The 18,806-nt window shown below is 39.7% G+C and overlaps 1 protein-coding gene across 7 annotated transcripts in view; it reads right to left on the bottom strand.

Moving 5' to 3' along the window:
• Window positions 1-17,629, bottom strand: part of FREM1 (FRAS1 related extracellular matrix 1) — a 64,333-nt gene extending 46,704 nt beyond the window's left edge. For 4 of the 7 annotated variants that reach the window (XR_009962898.1, XR_009962897.1, XM_062609044.1 and 1 more), the window contains exons 1-7: window positions 17,246-17,629; window positions 9,197-9,696; window positions 4,309-4,403; window positions 3,441-3,742; window positions 2,740-2,936; window positions 1,763-2,086; window positions 866-974 (exon numbers count right to left, since the gene is read on the bottom strand). Coding sequence is in view for 5 of the 7 variants with exons in the window: in XM_062609044.1 (XP_062465028.1) it covers window positions 866-974; window positions 1,763-2,086; window positions 2,740-2,936; window positions 3,441-3,742; window positions 4,309-4,403; window positions 9,197-9,511 (1,342 nt within the window). In the remaining 2 variants the exon portion in view is untranslated. Of the gene's footprint in view, window positions 1-865; window positions 975-1,762; window positions 2,087-2,739; window positions 2,937-3,351; window positions 3,743-4,308; window positions 4,404-9,196; window positions 9,697-17,245 lie in introns of those variants that run through there. The other 3 variants (XM_062609043.1, XM_062609040.1, XM_062609041.1) reach the window with 3 other exon arrangements.
• Window positions 17,630-18,806: the final 1,177 nt, after the last annotated feature.

Here is an 18,806-nt window from a genome sequence, read left to right as displayed (position 1 = left end):
AATGTATTTGATTCCAAATGATCTGATAGACTAGTTAGGCACTTTTCTGAATATTTGCACAAAATGGAGCACCACAGTTGAAATTTCACAATGCCTGAAAATGGGTGCTAAGCTTCCTTAGTGAGTCAGCACTTGAAAATATCTATTAATCTTCATGAATGAGGATGGTATCTCTTTTACTCTGACAGTCATTTCAGGTGAGGTTTCTCTGGGAGACATGAAGCCTCTTCTTTTCAGGTTCCTTCCTTTCCTATTGTGAGGAGACTGCACTTACTCTGGTATTAACTTCAAGACTTGTTTGATCTTGTATCTTTGCCTTCTGAGGATTAAATATCAATGTACTTTTCACCCTAGATGGGAAAGCCTGTCCCCTTTCCAATGTAAGTATTATAAATCTCTTTGAATTAAGCTTAACCCTCTAAGGTTTCCAGGTTTCTAGTGGCTGGTGGTGTATCATGCCCTTCTAGTTGTTTGTTTTTACCGACTTCCATTTTAAACAATATCAGCAAACACTGATCTTTCCCACACAGTACCCTGCTACTGTTTTTCCACCACATATTTGTCTTACTATTTATACTCTTATGTCCAGTTCATTCTTGAAGAAAAAACTATATACAAAAATCCAGATTTTCCTATAACACCCTTTTTTTCTTTATTTTTCATTCCAGTTAAACCATAAGATTATCTGAAGATGGTGTAGCATGTTCCCCCCACAATGGATAAAGGCAAAGAATAGATTTACATTCTATCAGTTTAATGGTCTTTAAGCCCCAGGAGTAAATCTGAAGTTTAGAGCTTTGTCAAAGGTCTGTGTCAAAACATTATAAATTCTGTAGCAAAATAAACTCAGGAAAAAAGATCTCACCTGTGTTCCATGAAACCCGAGGAGCATTTGTATCTGTTGTTCTGATGGAAAGATGCACAGTGATTGGTAAACTCCTTTCAAAGTAGAAGTCATGAACCTCAAACTCCACCTGTTGTCAAAACAGACAAACTATTTGTTGAAGAAAATATCGAACTCTTGAACTGTTGAATTCTTGAACCTGCTGTGAAACAACACTGAAAGCAGAACAGAGAAGAACCACTTAAGGAGCCAGTGGTTTGGTGGGATGACTGATCCCCATACTAAGGAAACAGCCAAGATTAAAAAGAGATAGTCTTTGTCAGGATCAGGTGCCAGTTACTGTTACTGTTCCTCTGCTTTCCACTCCTGCTTTTCCCGAGCTTACCTTGCTCTGATTTTGTTTCTTTGGTGTCATACCTTTAGTACCAACCATTTTATTTTGTTTGGGATATTGCTTAACTATCCTATCAAGTAGTTATAACTACCAGCATATTCATATACTCCTTTAACTCATTTATCTTCCTTTCATATCTCCTTTTTAAGACTATTGCTTATTTCTGAGAGTGCTGGCACACTGCTAAATTATGCAAAATATCTACCAGCACTAATTACTGAAGAAATGAAGTAACACTGTGCACCTAGCAGCCAACATGGGAAAGGTAGAAGTGGTCCTCTTTTTGCTCCCATAAAATGTAAATGTATTCCTACAGCCTTGGTCTCATAAATCAGCACTGTTTGTTTACTCACTCCAGACCCTGCTCGCATTGTTTGCACCATGTTCTTTGTGTTATTGACTTGCTTTTACTACTCCCAGCAGGAAAAAAAAAAAAAAAAGAAAACAGGAACCAAAAAATCCTGGAATCCTGGTTAGGTGGAAACCAGAAAATACCTAAAAATGCCTATACACTGCACTGTTACCTCATAATTCCTCCTCTCTGTGTGGCTGACATTTGGAGGCTGATAAGCAATGAGCATGTCACTGAGATCTTTCCATGTGAAGGAGCCAACAGGTTTTGTGTGGTCAGATAGATGCGTGATGAAGCCCCGTGGAGGTGGCTTGGTAATGTTGAATACAAGTAGGGACTTCGGAGTTTCATTGTCTTCAGCATCGACAGTTGTGGTTGTAATGGTGGTTAAAATAAATTGGTCCACTTCCAGGGTGAACTTTGCCTCTGGGACAGCTTTGGGTATTTGATTGGGAGCACCGCCTGTAATCTGAACAGGAAGCCATGCATGCTCAGTCTACAACAGGAAAAAAAGAGACAAATAGAAGGACAAAGTGAAACAAACAGAATACATTAAACGTCTATTACGCCCCATGTAATTAATTGGGGTACATGTTAAAGCAATAATTATTTTTAAAAGGAAAAAAATTAAACCTTTTAATGAGAAAATGCCTAAAGGAAATATTTAGACCTCATGAAAAGGTCTTCAAGGTTCATTAATCTTATTTGTGCTCTTAATTTTGGGCCAAAACAACTTGCTTAATTTGATGTGAGTGTAATGTATAACTTTGACAGAAGGGTGCATGAGCCATTAATTATTATTAACTGAATATGTTCGTACAGCTCTTAACTTATTAATTACTATATATGCTGAATTCAGTACATATCATTCTCTATAAAACGGTGGAATTATGTCAGAATTAATCTTTTTCTCGGGCTAAATGACTTATGCCTGCCAGTAAACAACCAGAGATGTTTCTCTGTACCCATAGTGGTCCAAGCATTGAGGCTTGGAGACAATGTAATAGTGTAAGATGATGGAATAGTGTAAGAACTGAACAAATTTTCAGGCTCACTATCTCTCTCCAAACGTGAAAAAGAGCAACAAAACTTAAATGTTTTGAAAGCCAGGAGGACAATCAGACATCGTGAGGTTGTCCGAAAGTCTACCTTGTGCAGAGTTTTGCTTCTTGTGTCTGTGAGATCCAGCCTCACAGGAATATAGTCATTGTCAGGTGAGGGAGGGTCAAGATGCTGATATCTAATCCCCATACGCAGAAATTCTTCACAGCTCATTTTTGTGTTGTGAATGACTCCCAGTCCCGGTGTGCAGCTCTTATTTCTGCACTGCTGGCCCAGACTGTTCTCTGTAATCCAATGGAAGCAAAAGCAAAACAGTTACCAGAGCAGAAACCAAGATGGGAAGTCTATCCCTACAGCTAAACTGACCCTGATAAAAAGTCAGTGATGAGAATTAAGGTTCCTTTCATGACTTAGGTTTTCCTACAGGATTTTTTTTCAACCGACATCTTCCAACTCCAACCTCCCTTGGTCTCTTGGGTAGGTGTTGCCTCCAAAAACTCCCTGTGCTGTTTCTACTGAGTCTTGGCACTCACAAAGTGTCCCATTGGTTCATGTATCTAAGATACAAAACCAGACTCCAATGAGGGGACTACTGACCCAGTTCTGTGGTCTGCGTTGTGCCCCACACAAACTTCATGGCCCTTTCAGTTTATACAAAAGCTCAAGCTGTCCATTAAACTTCACATAACCCACTCTTACCCAGCATGTCTGAAGCAACCCACTTCAGCATACTTAATTTGCTGGGACTCTTTGAATCTGCTAGTACAAACAACTAAAGCATTTCGTACTAGGGCCAGGGAAGAAGCTCTGTGGCTGATCCCCACGGAGCTGCTCTTGCTGCACTTCCCCAGCAATGAGCTGCCCATGAGCAGGCAGGTAGGTTTCCGAAGAGGCTATGGAAATGGTGCAATCCAGATTTATCTTCCTGTCATAGTCAAAAGTGAGGACGTTCTTGTCAATCGCTCTAGACAGACCATAGTACTCAGGGACCTCCAGGGCACGGGAACGCATTTTGATGATGTTACAGTCTGGCTCAAGTAACTGCACACGAAGGATGAATGTCTCTACAAACGTTTCAGTTTCTGTAAACCTGCAGGTGATAGAAGGAAATTAATTTGCTTCATCCCATCTTCTGTCACTCTGTGACTTTGGCATTGGCCTCACATTCTAAACTGAATATTTTAACCACTTTCTCTCATGTGCCTTCAAACCCCAGACCACCAGAGGCCATGAGGTGCCAGATCCTGCTGCCAACATCCTCATACTTGTACAAAGGATGTCTGTGTGAAGGAAGAGGTTGGTTGCTGCGTACATACAAGGGTCTGTGTCACTATCAGCCGGACAGCGCAGAACGTACAATGCTCTGAAAGTTCTGTTGTCATTTTCAATAATAAAAAGAAAAATCTCTGATTATCTGTAACAAATAAGCAATACATGATATCTATTAATATTACCAAACATGTTATTTAAATGTAGCTGAAATACATTGTGAGAAATGTTTCTGTAAGCAGCTGGTCACTTGTTGAATTATAATGCCACAACTGGATCTAAGTAGGTACAACAAGTATAGCAGAACATGCTTTTACCATGAAAAATGATCTGCTTGCTCTTCCCAAGGGCAGCTGTGCTTCTGGTAACAGTGAATTGTTTGCTTACCTGTACAGCCTGAGCATGACTGCATCTTCATCTAAAATTGGACAGCCATTGTGGGTGTATTTGACTTCATCAGGAAGGAAGTGACAATCAAAAACCTGTGAAAGAGAAAGAATAGACAGATATAACACTGTCAAGGGTGCTGACTTCACAGCTTCCATTTCAACTCTCTCCAACTGGAAATTTTTAATCTGTAATTTATGAGTAAGTATTCACCCATTCTGTTGTCTCCCAGTGAGAGTCAGAGTATCCACTTTAGAATGGGGCTGCTGGCACTCTACAATTAGAAAAGGAATAGGCCATATAGATGTGTTTGTTGCAAGCTGCTGAGTCCCTCCTCCAGTGCAACAACTAGTTTGAACTCACACATGCACACAGTTGTATTCAGTAGTACAACTTCAGTGGATCCAAAAAGGCAGCAAATTCCTGCAGTTTACTGTTAGATGTATTACCTTTTAAAGTTGCTCGTGGCAGTAGCTTGATTAGATAGCAAATCCTGCTTTATGGCCACTACCGCTGGACTACAAAAGTATTATCTGGTGATATTTCTCTGCTGGAAACTTTGTTAGCTCAGATTTGTTGCAATTTTTTGGAATACCAGCTTTGTACTGGTAGCCTTTTACCAGATCCGATGTCATCTCCATGCCATACCAACGCCTAGCCCCAATGCCAGTGTAATCCCACAGCATAAAAGCACAAAGAATTTCTATATTCCGTCCACCACCAAATTCAAAAGAGTCTAAGAGACATATCTGATGCAGGCCAAATTTACAAAGCTGTCTGGGCACAGTTTAGCCATCTAAACCAGACACTTCTCTCAGTCTAGTTGTTTTATTTAATTGTTTGATGACTTGCACAAGTCAATGAGTAGAAATGCCTTTCCCAAATGGAAATAAAGATTACTTTAGAGAGTTCTGACACACCATTCTTTGGGGAAGGGATTTGGATTCTGGGGCACATGATTTTCATGTCTGCACGAACCAGTTTGCAAGTCTGGCAAATTACAATTCCCATGTAACTATACTACTTTATAGATTTTTAACAGCTGAAAGCTGCTAGCATTGATAAAACCTTGTCTATGTTATCCTTGTGATAACATGGAACCCCTACATGGTCCATGCATAGATGGAGAATACATATGTATTTTATATTTACAGTAAGACAGGGAACATTCTTGTCAGCACAAAGGCAAAAAATAATAATTACATTTCCTGGATGTCTCAGTTTGAAACTGCATGTGTTTTTTATGGGCAGTATGCGTATACAACTCTTGGGACATCTATGTACTAAAGTAAAATTTGTTCAGTACTCGGTAATAGATATAATGAAGTCATTAGGAGCGCAGATTAATACATATATACAGCTGACTGACAAATTACCTTCTGTTTTGTTTAGATTTTCAGAAAGATGAGGTCATTTCTTACTGCCAGTCATTTCTTAAAATGCACCAAAAGAATCATGAAGTTGAAGTGACTTGCCTGAATTACCTACATCTCCCCAGCCAATTTGGAGGGTGGTGAAATGGAAGGGCAATTTTAGTGAGGCTCTGAAATGTTGACTTGAAGTGCAGTGCATGAAGAAATTCTTTGGATGCTCTGACTTTCAGTGTAAAAACAAAATAATACTTCAATTTCTCATTAAATAAAATACTTTAATTTGTTAATGTATGGTTAACTGAAGCACATCATGACTGCTCTTTGGATTTACACTAACACATATAAGAACTAATGACTTCTGTTTCTTTCTAGCAATTATACAGAATTAGAGCTTTTGTCTTTCTATAATGGAAGAATAACGAGTTGATCAGCTTCCATTATTACTGACTTGTCCACTTCCACTGAAGTTATTCTCAGATGCTCAAGCTACGTGGTAATGGTTCTATATTCCTAGTGACTTTTAAATGTGTTGCTGTTTTTAACTTGTATCAAGAAACACACTGTACAAAGTCTTTCTATTTTTAACTAAGTGATGAATCAGTTGATTATCAGATCCATATACACAGATTTATCCCTCTTCCTAATGGCTAAAATAATCTTGGAATAATCTGTAATATAGGGTGTTACAGAATGTATGATTGATTGCATTTGTTTGGACTGTTTAGAAAGGAAGGACAGGAACAATTTGTGGAAATCAAAATTGCTCTCATATGATGAAGGTTTTGACAATGTTGTGGCTGTTCTGTTGTGTATTATTTTCAAATGTCACAGAAGTATGTTATTTTTCAGTGTTTAACAAAAAACAAAGACGTCTTGATCTGACTTAATGCCTTTTCTTTCTTAGTGCAAGCTAACATAAAGAAAGGTAACAGTTAAGTAATTAATTAGGTAGTAGAAGTGATGTCTTCAAAAAAAATATTTCAAGAAGTAGTTAGGTGGTGTGATACTCTAAAGAAAAAAAAAAAGTACATTATACACAAAAGTAAGTCATATTATAGCTTCCAGGAGTTTAGTGTTGTACACTGAAGATGAGATTCTTCACTGGCGTAAATCAGTATAGACCCCTCAAAGTCAGTAGGGTTTTGGTGACACGTAGTTCTGGTGCGGACCTGACAATGAGATACTGCTCAGATGATGTTCACATCAGAGGGGACTGCCTACAACAGAGGAGATGGTCTATGATATCAAAGAATTAATTTCTTTCTTTCCAAAACATTATTAGTTCCACCTCCTAGTTGATAACAGGGTGATGGAAAATGAAAGACCTTTCCACAAAGGTCTATTACCATTGACTGACAGTCATTGCACATACATATAAGACAGAATCTGCTTTGCAAAAAGAAACATCTGTTTTATGTTTCCTAATACGTTTTCTTTTTATACGAACAGGCAATTCTAATTGTCTATATCGTTGGGTAAGACAAAGGGGTTCTAAATCTTTTCCTAATTACTGTCGAGCTTTGTTTTTTTCCACTTCAACTGCTTTTCAACTACAATTTGTAATTAAATCGTCATACATTCCTAGGACATTACTCATTGAATGGCAGTAAAAGAGATCATATCAGAGACATGGCAGAATTTCCTGGTAGAAAGAGCATTAGTGGCACAGGGTTGGCTGGACCCTGGCACCTTTTTTCAGGAATGGTAAAAGCTCGGGCAGCTCTTTACATTGTGTAGCTCAAGATTTTGTCATTTAAAACAAAAGCCCTCAACTTACAAATGCTGTCTTGCTGTTTTCCAGCAGGGAAATATGACTTGAGATAACCAGAACGCCTATCTCGCTGGCAGTCTCCCTGGGGGACACTGAGCTGTGGTGTGTCTGGAACTCCCACCTCCCCATGGCTGTGGAGAGGAAAAGGCACCTTGCCTAGCAGGATAGCACTCGTATCAGAAGCCACTCAGGGCAGGTATCCCAAGCATCACCTGCAGCCACAGCACTCCTCTGTCCTGGTATGCCAGTGCCACCGGCCCAGAATAGCGCACCCGCCCTGCAGGGAGGCCTGCAGCTTCCACATGCAGCTGGTTGGGCTCTCACTGGGGCCCTGGAGGGATGGACACTTAACACGGATGGGGTTGGGAGTGGGGAAAGTCCCTGGGTACATAGGTATTTTGTAAAATAAGGTGTGTGAATACAGGTCCCTGAGAGTCTCCGGAAAACCCTTTGCTGGAAGCACGTCAGGTTACAAAGGACAAAGTAGCTTTTTCGACATAGCTGGGTCCTGCTGCATATAGAGGCTGAGGCAGAAACCAAAAGCAAAGTCACGCCCTCAGCCAGACAGCTTGTCTACAAAATAGGTTTTCCAACAATGACACACCTAAGTCTTTCTTTTTCTTCTCATGGGCCAAACTAGGCAGAGGAAGTGGAGCAGGGGTACTATGGCCAGAGCCCCTGTGCTGATAGAGAGCAAGCCCTGGGGTAGTCTCAGCAGCGGCACTGCACTGCTCGGGGACAGTCTCTACAGAAGATCACACATTGCCCTGCTCATTGCCTCCTGTATTCCCTAGCATGGCTCTGCTCCTTGTAAGTGCTGGTTCAGCCACAGTACTTGTCAGTGGTTATGCAAAAATAATGTCGATGACTGAGCCACAAGCTTTGAAAAATATGTTGAGCCTGGTGCTCCTGCCTCCATCTTCACAGAGACCACCAGAAATCTCAGAGAGGATGTTTAAAACAATATACATATACAAACATAAAGGAGCATATACTGTATGGTGCAACAAAACTTTCTGAAAATAGGCAAAACCCCTTTGGTTATGCTTCATTCAAACCATTCATCTTCTATCTCTAGCATCACACCTTCATGTCAATTACTTTCAGCTCCTTCTCTGCCATGACTCAGGTGGGGAGATTTGTAGGGCAAATGAGTAGCAGAATGGTGATATGTGACATACATTTCATTATTCTTATGATCTTGACATTTTAACAAAAACAGTTGTTTTTTTTTCATGTACTCACCATCTGCTAGCAATTTAGCTGTAGCAAAGCAACCAACGGTGTACACAATGTGCTTATTGTATGTGATGATTTTTTTTTTCTTAATTGCTCCCTAAGTAGTGGCTGCGTGACTGAAATGTGAAATGCTCTAGCAGGCTGTGCATTATCCGAGGGGCGCTGGTTACCCTCATGGTGGAAAAAAAAGCAGCTGAGAGACTGGAGAATGCCTCCTAACCGAAAGGTTTGAATTACCCATTCTCTGCTTGTGAAAGGATACTCTGACCAAACTCACTCTTAGGCACCTGTAATACTGAAGTGAGCTTTAGGATTTCAGGGCTGCAGCTCTCTGTCAGCTGGCTACTTTCAGGATAAGGCTGAATCTCATAGACCATCCCATTTTGTGCCTTTTGGTCATTACCAGGAAAAAAAAAAAAAAAAGTCAATAAAGCAGCTCTTTCTAGTTTCTCCCACAACTGTGCACATGTGGACACTCAGAGCAGCACAAACAGAGCCCAAATACCTGTGGAGTTAGTTTCCCAACCCTCTGTGTTATTGGCTCATTGATCACAACTTCTACTTTGCAGGCATCCTTCTCTCTGGGGATGGAAAACTTGAGGTTATCTTCTGACAGGAAGACAGACTGTCCCTTCATCACTTTCACCCCAAGGTTGACACTAATAAAGGAGGAGCATACAACTCTTAGTAATAAAGGCAGCAGTAGAAACACCCAGCTTTTCTCAATGGGCTTCATATTATAAGGGAAAGACAGTTCTTTTTTCCACCAGTGAAAATGTTCCAGAAGTCTTCTCTTTCTCCACCAGCAGATTTCCACCATACAATGAAGGACCAAAATGTTATCCACAGGTAAATATGTACCACATGTTTTATATTAAGATGAACCCATTGACTGAAATTTGGACAGGAGCCTTTGAAAATATGCTTGGGTTTTTATGAAATTCATTGGTTAAGCCTGACAAAATGATGAATGTGTCCTCAGAGTGCTTTAAAGTGTTGTTAATCCTGGGGGGGGGAAAAGAAAGAAAATTAGGGGGGGGGAAATTAAAATAACCACACACACACAAAAAAATCATTTCTTAGAACTGCAGTTCATCGCAAGCAGCAGCTTGAATTCACTTTTGAATGCTATTAAAAGCACACATGCTCAGAAAATTAGCTATGTACCAATGAGACTCCCTCCTTCAACAGGTCAGCTCTCAATATGAATTCCAGACACCTTTGATCCATATGATCCATAATGAACATTTGTTGTATAGTATCCTTTGTTACCAGCCTTTTTTACTGCTGGACTGAGTAGATATTTATAAAAGTGTTTGAGGATCCAAATAATGCGAAAATGAAGGAGTAGACGTTTGTCCAGGTTAAATATACCTGAAAATGGGATAACAGAAAAATGGCCTTTTGTTAAATCCCTTTTTTCTTTGCCATTGAATTTGTGGGGGAAAACTTCCATTCAAAACACATGGCAAGTGACTCTTTACTCTTTCTGATACAGCAAGTAACTATGCCAGGACATCAACATGGAAGCATATGAAAGCTGAGGTTTTTCTTTTTCATACACACAAAAAGTAATCATTCTGAAAGCATTTCAGTGGAGAAAAGGAACAAAATATAATATGAAAAAAAAATAGAAAAGTTCCTCATGCCCTCCAATTCCAGTTAATCTTCATCTTTCATTTTCATAAACTTATACAAAAAACAGAGTTCTGATATTGAGCAAGTCCAACTGAAATCCTTGTAAGACCCAATTTCTACAGCCCTCCAAAGTAACAGAACGTATGTCCCAAAGAATAGGCAATGGTATTAATTTAATTAAATTTCATAAGATCTTGAGTATTTCAAGCTAGTGAAACATCAACATTCCTTTTGTCTCTTGTAAATTTTTAGTACCCTGACTACTAAATTGTACAGTCTGATTTAACCCCAGTCCTAACACCGTCTGCGAGATTTCCTGAAAGTGAGTGAAAAACAAGATCCGTGTATATCTTGATTTTCTTCATTGCTGTTAACAGGTCTTTTCTCTGCTGTTTCTGGCAGGATGACCTTCTAAACAGACTACAGTTTTATACATATATCTGCCCAGTTTTACCTCTCAGTGAAAAGTGACCAGTAGTCACAAATTTCTTTAAAATTAGTAACTTCCTAAAATAACACAAGACAGACCCACTCACTTCAGCTCATATTCAAGACTGAAGACACTGGAACTAACATCTGAAGTTAGATGTATGTTGACCATGTAGTCTGGGCCACAAATTTCAATGCTGCTTTCCTAGCTTTTTACCTGAAACTATTTCAATTTTGGTCTAAAATTATGCAGCCAGATCAGTCTGAACAAAGTCTGAGAGGAAATGCAGAGTTCCAGCCAGAGGAAAAGGAATGAAATTCATGTTCAAAAGTTTTTTAATTTGTTCAAAATCTCAATTCCTTTTAATAAAGTTTACTTACCCAGACAGCTTCCATTAAAACCCAGATATGTAAATGTGCCCAAAGTACTTGCTAGTTTTTGTTTCTCTTTAGTGGGATGGCTATGCATAGCACTTTACTGAAATAACCACATCTGAGACAGCAATCAGCTTCCTAAAATTCACAGTTTTGAAACACAGCCTAAATCCCATAAAGGACAACTTGGAAAGACAGGGAGAAAAACAGACTGCACTTCAGCCTTCAGGTGAGAATGTATGGTATGCATTTGTCACATAGTGCACGGGTTGCTAGCATTTATCCAATATAATCTGTGTTTCCTTAAAATACCAGCTGCAAAGCCTGGAGACATATTCTGAGCAAAAACCTTCTCTGTTGCTGTGCCCTTTTCCTACTTTCTGCATCAAAGTGAAAGGTCTAAGGGAAGTGAAATAACTTTCTTGGCACATGTCTCAAGAAGATGTTCTGCCTACTGTCTCCTCTGACTTCAGGCATGTCAGGATACTTGTCCAGCAGGAACATCCTGGCACAGGAACTGCAATGGATTTTAAATCCTTTGATTCCAGACCCTGACGAACAAGCAGTGCATGAATAAGTCTCAGCTTGTTTCAGAGAAGACCCAGTTTCTGAAGCCACAGTGGGGCTCAGATAAGAAGAAAGTGATTAGAAATTTTAGACTCCGACTAGAACCTGTCAAAGTGCTGAGAAGCAGTCAGTAACTGAAGCATAAACCCGGTGGTTTATAGCCATGACAATGCCAGTAACTTCATGCTCCATAATATCAGGTAAGGGCATTGACTTACAACACAAAATGCCTTTATTCATAGGGCAGTAAGTACTTTATGAGAAATTATAAAATTGAAGCCTGAGCAGTTCCGAATTTCTCCACTGCCACCTGTATAGAACCACAAAAACACATTATAGTTCAGAGACTGCCTAATCACCAGTTCAGAAATAGCACTGTTTGGGAAGTGTATTACTCTCTTTTCACCTTCCATATGTGCTTACAAGCTGTCTGTCTGCAACAGGCACTGCCAGAAGTTTCATACAGGGACTTCTGCACCTCAGCTCTGATGTTCAGTTGATCAGTTTCTGGTGCCTGCCTTATAAACCCCAGCAATGGGTGCCAGCACAAACCCCAGGCACAGGTGATGGTTTCTTTGCTGCATCAAATACTAACAGCAGAAAGGCTCTGAAAGGAGCAGGAGACAGTATCGTCTGGCTTTCTGGACCCAAGTTAATTTCCTGGCATATTTTTGCAGAATACTGCTTTGTACCACACAAACTCTCCACTAATTCCCATGAGATCCAGTATAAAACCAGACTGGTATAAAAAATGTGACAACAAAGACCTTTCCCATAATAAGAGATTGACTGGCCAAGCTGACCCTGAGATCTGGGGGCTGGGAAAAAGAGTCCCAGAGACATGTCCAAGGCATAGCGAAAGGGAGACTTGGCAAGGGGAACTCTGAGGATCTCCTCATCTGCTGGCAGACTGTTGCCCCATCTGCAGATGAGCCCAGAGGAAAAGGTAAATGGAGAAGGAGCCTCTGAAGAAGTGGTGGGTGTAACAGAGGGACAGACCAGAATGGGAACAATGTAGGGGAGGGTTACTGAGACCTTCAGATGTGGTTTGTTTAAGATTTCCTCCAAATGCCAAAACAACTAGTTTTTCCCCAGGGCTGCTGGTACAGATGTGAGAAATGATGCAATGGTTAATTGAAAACATTAATATTCTCACTTCTTACCAAATACAACTGGCTTTCAAGATTCTTAACAAACAAAAAAAAAAAGAGAGACTAAAAAAAGGACTGCTGTAGAGTTATCATAATCACAAATTAGCTGACAAAACTTCCTAATTTGACAAGTGCTCACTGGCTTCTGGAATGTGGAGAACTGCATTAAATCCTTAAGAGCACCCACAAAGAAATCTAAATCACTAGTGACCTTGAACCAAATATCAATGACACTCAAAGTCTCCAATTGGATTTGGATGAGATGGCAAGAGTTTCTCTGTGTGTGACAAAATCTTTGGTTGCCTGGGAGATTTCACTGAACAATTGGATCCAAAATTGCCCATTTCTTTTGCCAGGCTTGAAGGGGATTATGGAAAGTGACTGTTGTGGGCTGGGAGTTGGACTGGTTTGTTTTAATGAACACCAGAAAAAGTTTACAAGAAACAGAAAGAACATTGGGTTTTTTCTTTTTTTTAGATGATGGGATTAAAGAAAAAAACAAAATAGTAGCCTTCCACGATTTCTGTGAAACAAGACCAATATTATTACAGCAATTAAAACTCAGCCCAGGGCAATGGAAGGATCCTGAGCTGTTAAATTAGGGGGTTGTCACTTCAGAATGTGCAATTAACACATGCACTGCTTTGACTGTTTTTTTTTCTGTGTGCTACAAGAAAGGATTACAGGTCACATAGGAACTTCAGCAAGGTATTTTCTGAGTTAACAAATGGTAGATAACAGTTCTCTTCTTTTTTTTTTTTCTTTTCCCTCTCTCGGCTTCGGTCTGAGAGGAGCAGTCTATAACAACATGTGGGCAGTGGGATGACTTTCCCTAATCCACCCGGAGAATGACACAAAAATAAAATTAAACCACCCCTGATAATGGTAACTGTAGATGGCCAAAGAGAGTGTAGTAGATAGAGGAAATCCCCCAAGTCCATTGACTTTGAAAAGACATTTCATTTCAGTAAGAATCTAGTAATGGATAGAAAAGAAACTAGTGAAACTCAGCAAGCAGCCTAGGATTAGTCAGTGACCACTGTGCTTGTGTTACAAGGACAAAATGATTAGCTTCACCTTGAGCCATAAATTTGGTGAGTGAAGAAAGAAACAACAGTACTGCATGCAGTACCTAATACTGACAACACAAGGCTTCTAACTCTGGATCCCCATGCTCTTTGCAAGCTATGGTCAGATCTCTCACATGAAGTGCTATAGATGAGCTTGAGTTATGGCAGAGCAGCTTTACCAGAGAGTGAATGCATCTCTGATGCACAAGTGTGAGGTATCAAAATCCATATAAAAGAAGCAGTAAAAGGATCTTGCTGGATCAGGCGATGGAAAGGTGAAGGCGCAGAGATGAGGAACCTGTAACCAGCTGCCCAACAGTAACATTGTTTCACTACACCTGGAACTGCAAGGACTGGCACTTCAGCGCAGCAATTGTTGGGCAGTGGGGGTGAAATGCAATACCACCGACATTTTGCGCATCTCCATAGTGTTACTCTTACGTTCCTGTCCTCAGTAAGTTGTGTGTGGTAGCATGCAACCCTGCTCTACTTGGAGGTACAGACCAATGACATGGCAAGGGACTTCCGCCTCTGGCAGACCCCCTTTTACTGGTAGAAACCTACCTGAAGCACAGCATGTGGTTTTAGTGGGTTTAGAATAATTGATGCACTGCTGTTGACTGGATGGTTAAAAGAGTGAGGGAGAAGGTTGAGCTTTGAGCTGACCAATCCTTGAGGGTAATAGCAGATGTTTTGATTTTTTTTTGAGAAGGAAGGCTTTTCAGACTTCTTCACAAAAACAAGCTCACTGGAGGATGTGCCCCATTTCACAGTGCAAAAAAAAAAGGACTTGCAATCTGCTGCACATGTTACACAGAGGATTTTTTTGAATGCTTAAATTTTAACAGCTGGTAGATGGTATGGTTTACACTTTCCCACAAACACAGTGGCTTGGTTCATCTCTTTGAGCCTTACATATGTGAAATTTAGGTGCTCGTTCGAAGGTTATGCCAGAATTATTGCTATATTATGGGAGCAAAAAATGTGTCTCCAAAAAGCATTTCCTTCCAGTTTGTATAGCTATCTTAGGGAAAGAGGATAGATTTGGCCCAGATACAAAATTAGGTTTGCAAAGATGGGGACCTCACTGGGAGTTTGATGTCCATGCATACAAATCTAAAGTGATTTCAGATTCTTCTGTGAAGCATATAGGTTACTTAGATGTGGTATGATTACCTTCAAATTATGTTTAATAAACAACTATCATACACTAGAAAGTCACACATCTCATCAAAATTAATCTAGATCCAGTGAAAGAAACAAAACAAACCCATGATTCCTCTTTAGCTAAGAATTTTCATTTACATATGTATATCCTTACACATTCAGGATGCCTGCACAGTGCAGCTACAGCCATTCAGCTCATGTAATTGCATAATGGTTTTAGACAACGTTTGTCAGAAAATCAAACACAATGCAGCGACAGTTTATCTTCACAGACAGCTATTAGAGTTCTTTGAACTACTGTTGCAGACTTCAAAATCACAGCAACTAGAGACAGAAATAACACATTTGTTAGGGAGTGTTTAACAACTTCCCAGCTGTGGTCTTTTCGCGTTTTTTTACCCAACTGCTCAAAAGGTAGCTGAATTGCCCTGAGGATCTCGTGTTGCAATGTGTGAAAGCATGAAGTTTTGCAAGGACACCCCAGCTACAGTAACTGTAGCTCACACAGACATTAACATGAGATAAATTCATCTGGGTCCACAACTGACTGCCACACAATCTCAAAAAATTAGAGAAGAAAAGTTAAAGTATTGATGACAAATCATCTGCTCAATCTCCCTTTATGTTCAACAGGTACAGTCAAGTGGATTGCACTTTTAATGTGTCACTACTTGACTAGCATGTGCTATTTTACTGTGAAGTCTTTACTACACATAGTTGTTGTCATCTAAATTCAATGTTAGCTTGATGAAATCCATAACCATTTCTTTTTCCTTGTTCTAGTGTAACTAATATCAAAGATTACTGTTATCAAGACTACTTCAAGGACTGCAGAAAATAAATGTAATGAATGAACAGGTATGAGGTACTCTCATTTAAAAAAAAAACTCAGTCCTTGTCCAGGCACTTGTTTTATCATCTGTCCTTAGACTTGCCTAATTCTCCTGAGAGCAGGGATCTATGCTGGAGAAAATATTCAAAACCTAAAGGAGCCCAGACCCAAAACTCCTCATTCTCTGGGTCAAACCAATTTGCATGCAGTCATGTTGCATGCAAAACTAAACCCTAGGAAAAAATCATCAAGAAAATGCTGGCAGGCACACAGCAGTAACAGCCAAGTAAGGGAAAAGAGATGAGACAACTGGAAATGTGTGTGTTCTTTTACTGTGAAAGCAACTGGAGATTTGCAGTTTCAATGCCTCCCACAGACACCTTGGACATATGTCAACAGCAGAGATGCATTTTGTCTAAGGTAATGTTCAGTCCTGAGTTAGCTGAGATGGTGAACTAGTAGAATTTTCTAACTAGCAAAAATAATTTGCAAAATCACTTTTTAATAACTGTTCCAAGAAACTGTGTATAATAACCTACAGAATTTGTTGAAGTGTCTCAGCACAACATAGAGCTACAGCAACTAACCATTAAGGGGTGATGTTTTTGAGTTTGGTTTTAGATAAATGCGTAGAACGCAGCAGGAAATGCAAAAACTGTGCAAGCATGTATGTGACTTCCCTGAAACACACATAAATATTTACACATACATACGACCAATGAACATCTGTCTAATTCAGATGAATGAAGTCAGCTGTCTGAATGTACATGGAAATGTGAAAACTCTCACAGATCTCTACTGCAAAATAAAAGTTTACAATTTTAAAGCATGCATTTAAAAAATAAGTTCTCCCAGCTAAATTAGATACCTCCTTTAGAAAGACTTACTAATACTGAATGTTTTTCAGTTCTTTTTGCTACATCTCTCCCAGTGTATCTTACTAAAAAGACCGATTTAAGAAAAGAAATTTTGCTTTGTGCTTCCAAGCTTTTATAAAAGAGAAAACTATGTAGTTTTATTAGAGCTGACGGAAGAAAGCCAGCGTAGTTGAGAAATCTGTATCAGCTTGAATATTAGAAAAAACTAAGTTGCTTCGAATGCTTAACTTCCAAGTTAACTCCTGCTAAACTACTGGTAAGAGCCAAGTGCCTGCTTTCCTCGAAAGTTAGAACTGAGCTTTCATCCATTCAAAGTATAAACATTACTGTCCGACTGCTTTTCTGCAACATTCAGCAGCAAACTGAATGTTGCAAGTGTTAAACACTGTTACAAACACAAGCATGACAGCATGAAGTGTATACTATAAACTTGAAGCAGATACTTACAGGTAGCAGCGTTTCTCCAGGCGGCCAAACACGAGATCATACTAGAATAAAAAGAATAATGAACGTCACTGACCCAGTAATCTCTGGTTTAAAAGGCTGGCAGAGAAAGAAATCCAGTGAGTGGGAGACAGAGAGGGGGAGGGGACAGGCAGAGGTAGATGAAATTCCAGTCTTTCTGGTCAGCTTGGCTGTAGTTTTCTCCCTACTCCAGATCCTCAGTAAACACTCTTTCCTTGCAAGACTGCTCCTGACTGCAGAGTCACAGAGTTCACTTTCAGGCTCCCTATGATAAGGGCATTCTGAGATGCCTTGGAGTGTTAACACTCAGCAATGCTTCACTGGCAGCCAGCCCCAGATCTTCCCTTCCCCTTCTGCTAGTTAAGTCTGCTGGGACTAAAAACTGAGTTCCTGTTAATAAGGTTTGCTCATTTTAAATCCCCACTTCTGTTAGCTTATTTGCTTCAACACATACACACACACACACACACACACACACTCATTTATATATTAAAGATTAATAGACAAAGGGGTGACCTAAAATCTTTTCAGATCAATCAGTTTTCCCACACGAAAAGAAAGAGAGTCCTTATAAAAATACAGACGTGACTAAGTTCCTTTTTAAGATGATAACAAAATAGGTCTGCTCTTGTTTCAAGGTGGGTGATGAAATTAAAATCAGCTGAATTAACAATTTAATAGTAATGCATATTGCCTTCTTATAAATGTGATATTATTTACAAGCTGAAAAGTTTGGTTAACTGCTGTTGAAAATCCTGTTATGTGTTAAAATATTAAGGATTCAAATAAAATATATTCATTTTACTGACTAATTGCAGTTGCAACAAGGGAAAATCCATGACTATTCAAATTCTGATTTCTTATCCCCATTCAGAAAAGCAGGATAGAGGAAGGCTATAGGCCAAGTACCATCAATTATTTAATACCTTGTAAAATTCAAGCTATCTCTCCAGCCTTCTGTCATGAGATTCATACCAGATTTGCAGCTTAGACTGGTTGGTGGGAATCTAAGTAAAATTTGCTACCACACAGTGGCTCGTTGGTCATCCTGAGAAGTAAACTTCACAAGCCACATTTTCAGAGTACAGAAGCAAATTGCAATACAGAGACAGAATTACCAGGGACAGATGACCCTATGCCCATTTCAGCACAGGAACTAAAAGCACTTTTAAGCACAGGGGACAAGCAGATTTTCAGCCCAGCCGCAGTGGAAGAAGGACAGCATGGGGAAGAGCTTCTGACTCTCAGGTTTCCTTTGTAAGCATGGGCCAAATCCAGCATGACAGTAACTGCAGTATGTTATTTCCCCTTGCCCTCTTTTGAACAAGCAAGCTGAGTTAGACCCTCATACGGAAACAAAACTGCACTACAAAAATGCAAAACTGAAGTCAATAGTATGGAAGAAAAGAATCAACAGATGTTAACTGTGGCATGACTTGAAGGCAGATGAAGAAAACAGATGACTGTGAGAAATTAAAATGAACTCAAAGCTACACCATGTGTAATAGGATACAATCTGTGATATATTTGCTTGTGAAAAAAA

This window comes from Pezoporus occidentalis, unplaced genomic scaffold (assembly GCF_034315485.1).
Source record: "Pezoporus occidentalis ecotype Australia unplaced genomic scaffold, CSIRO_AGI_Poc_V1 ctg133, whole genome shotgun sequence".
In the NCBI taxonomy this organism is placed as follows: domain Eukaryota; kingdom Metazoa; phylum Chordata; class Aves; order Psittaciformes; family Psittacidae; genus Pezoporus; species Pezoporus occidentalis.
The sequence above is the reverse complement of the archived record's forward strand: the minus strand, read 5'-3'. Positions and strand labels throughout refer to the sequence as shown.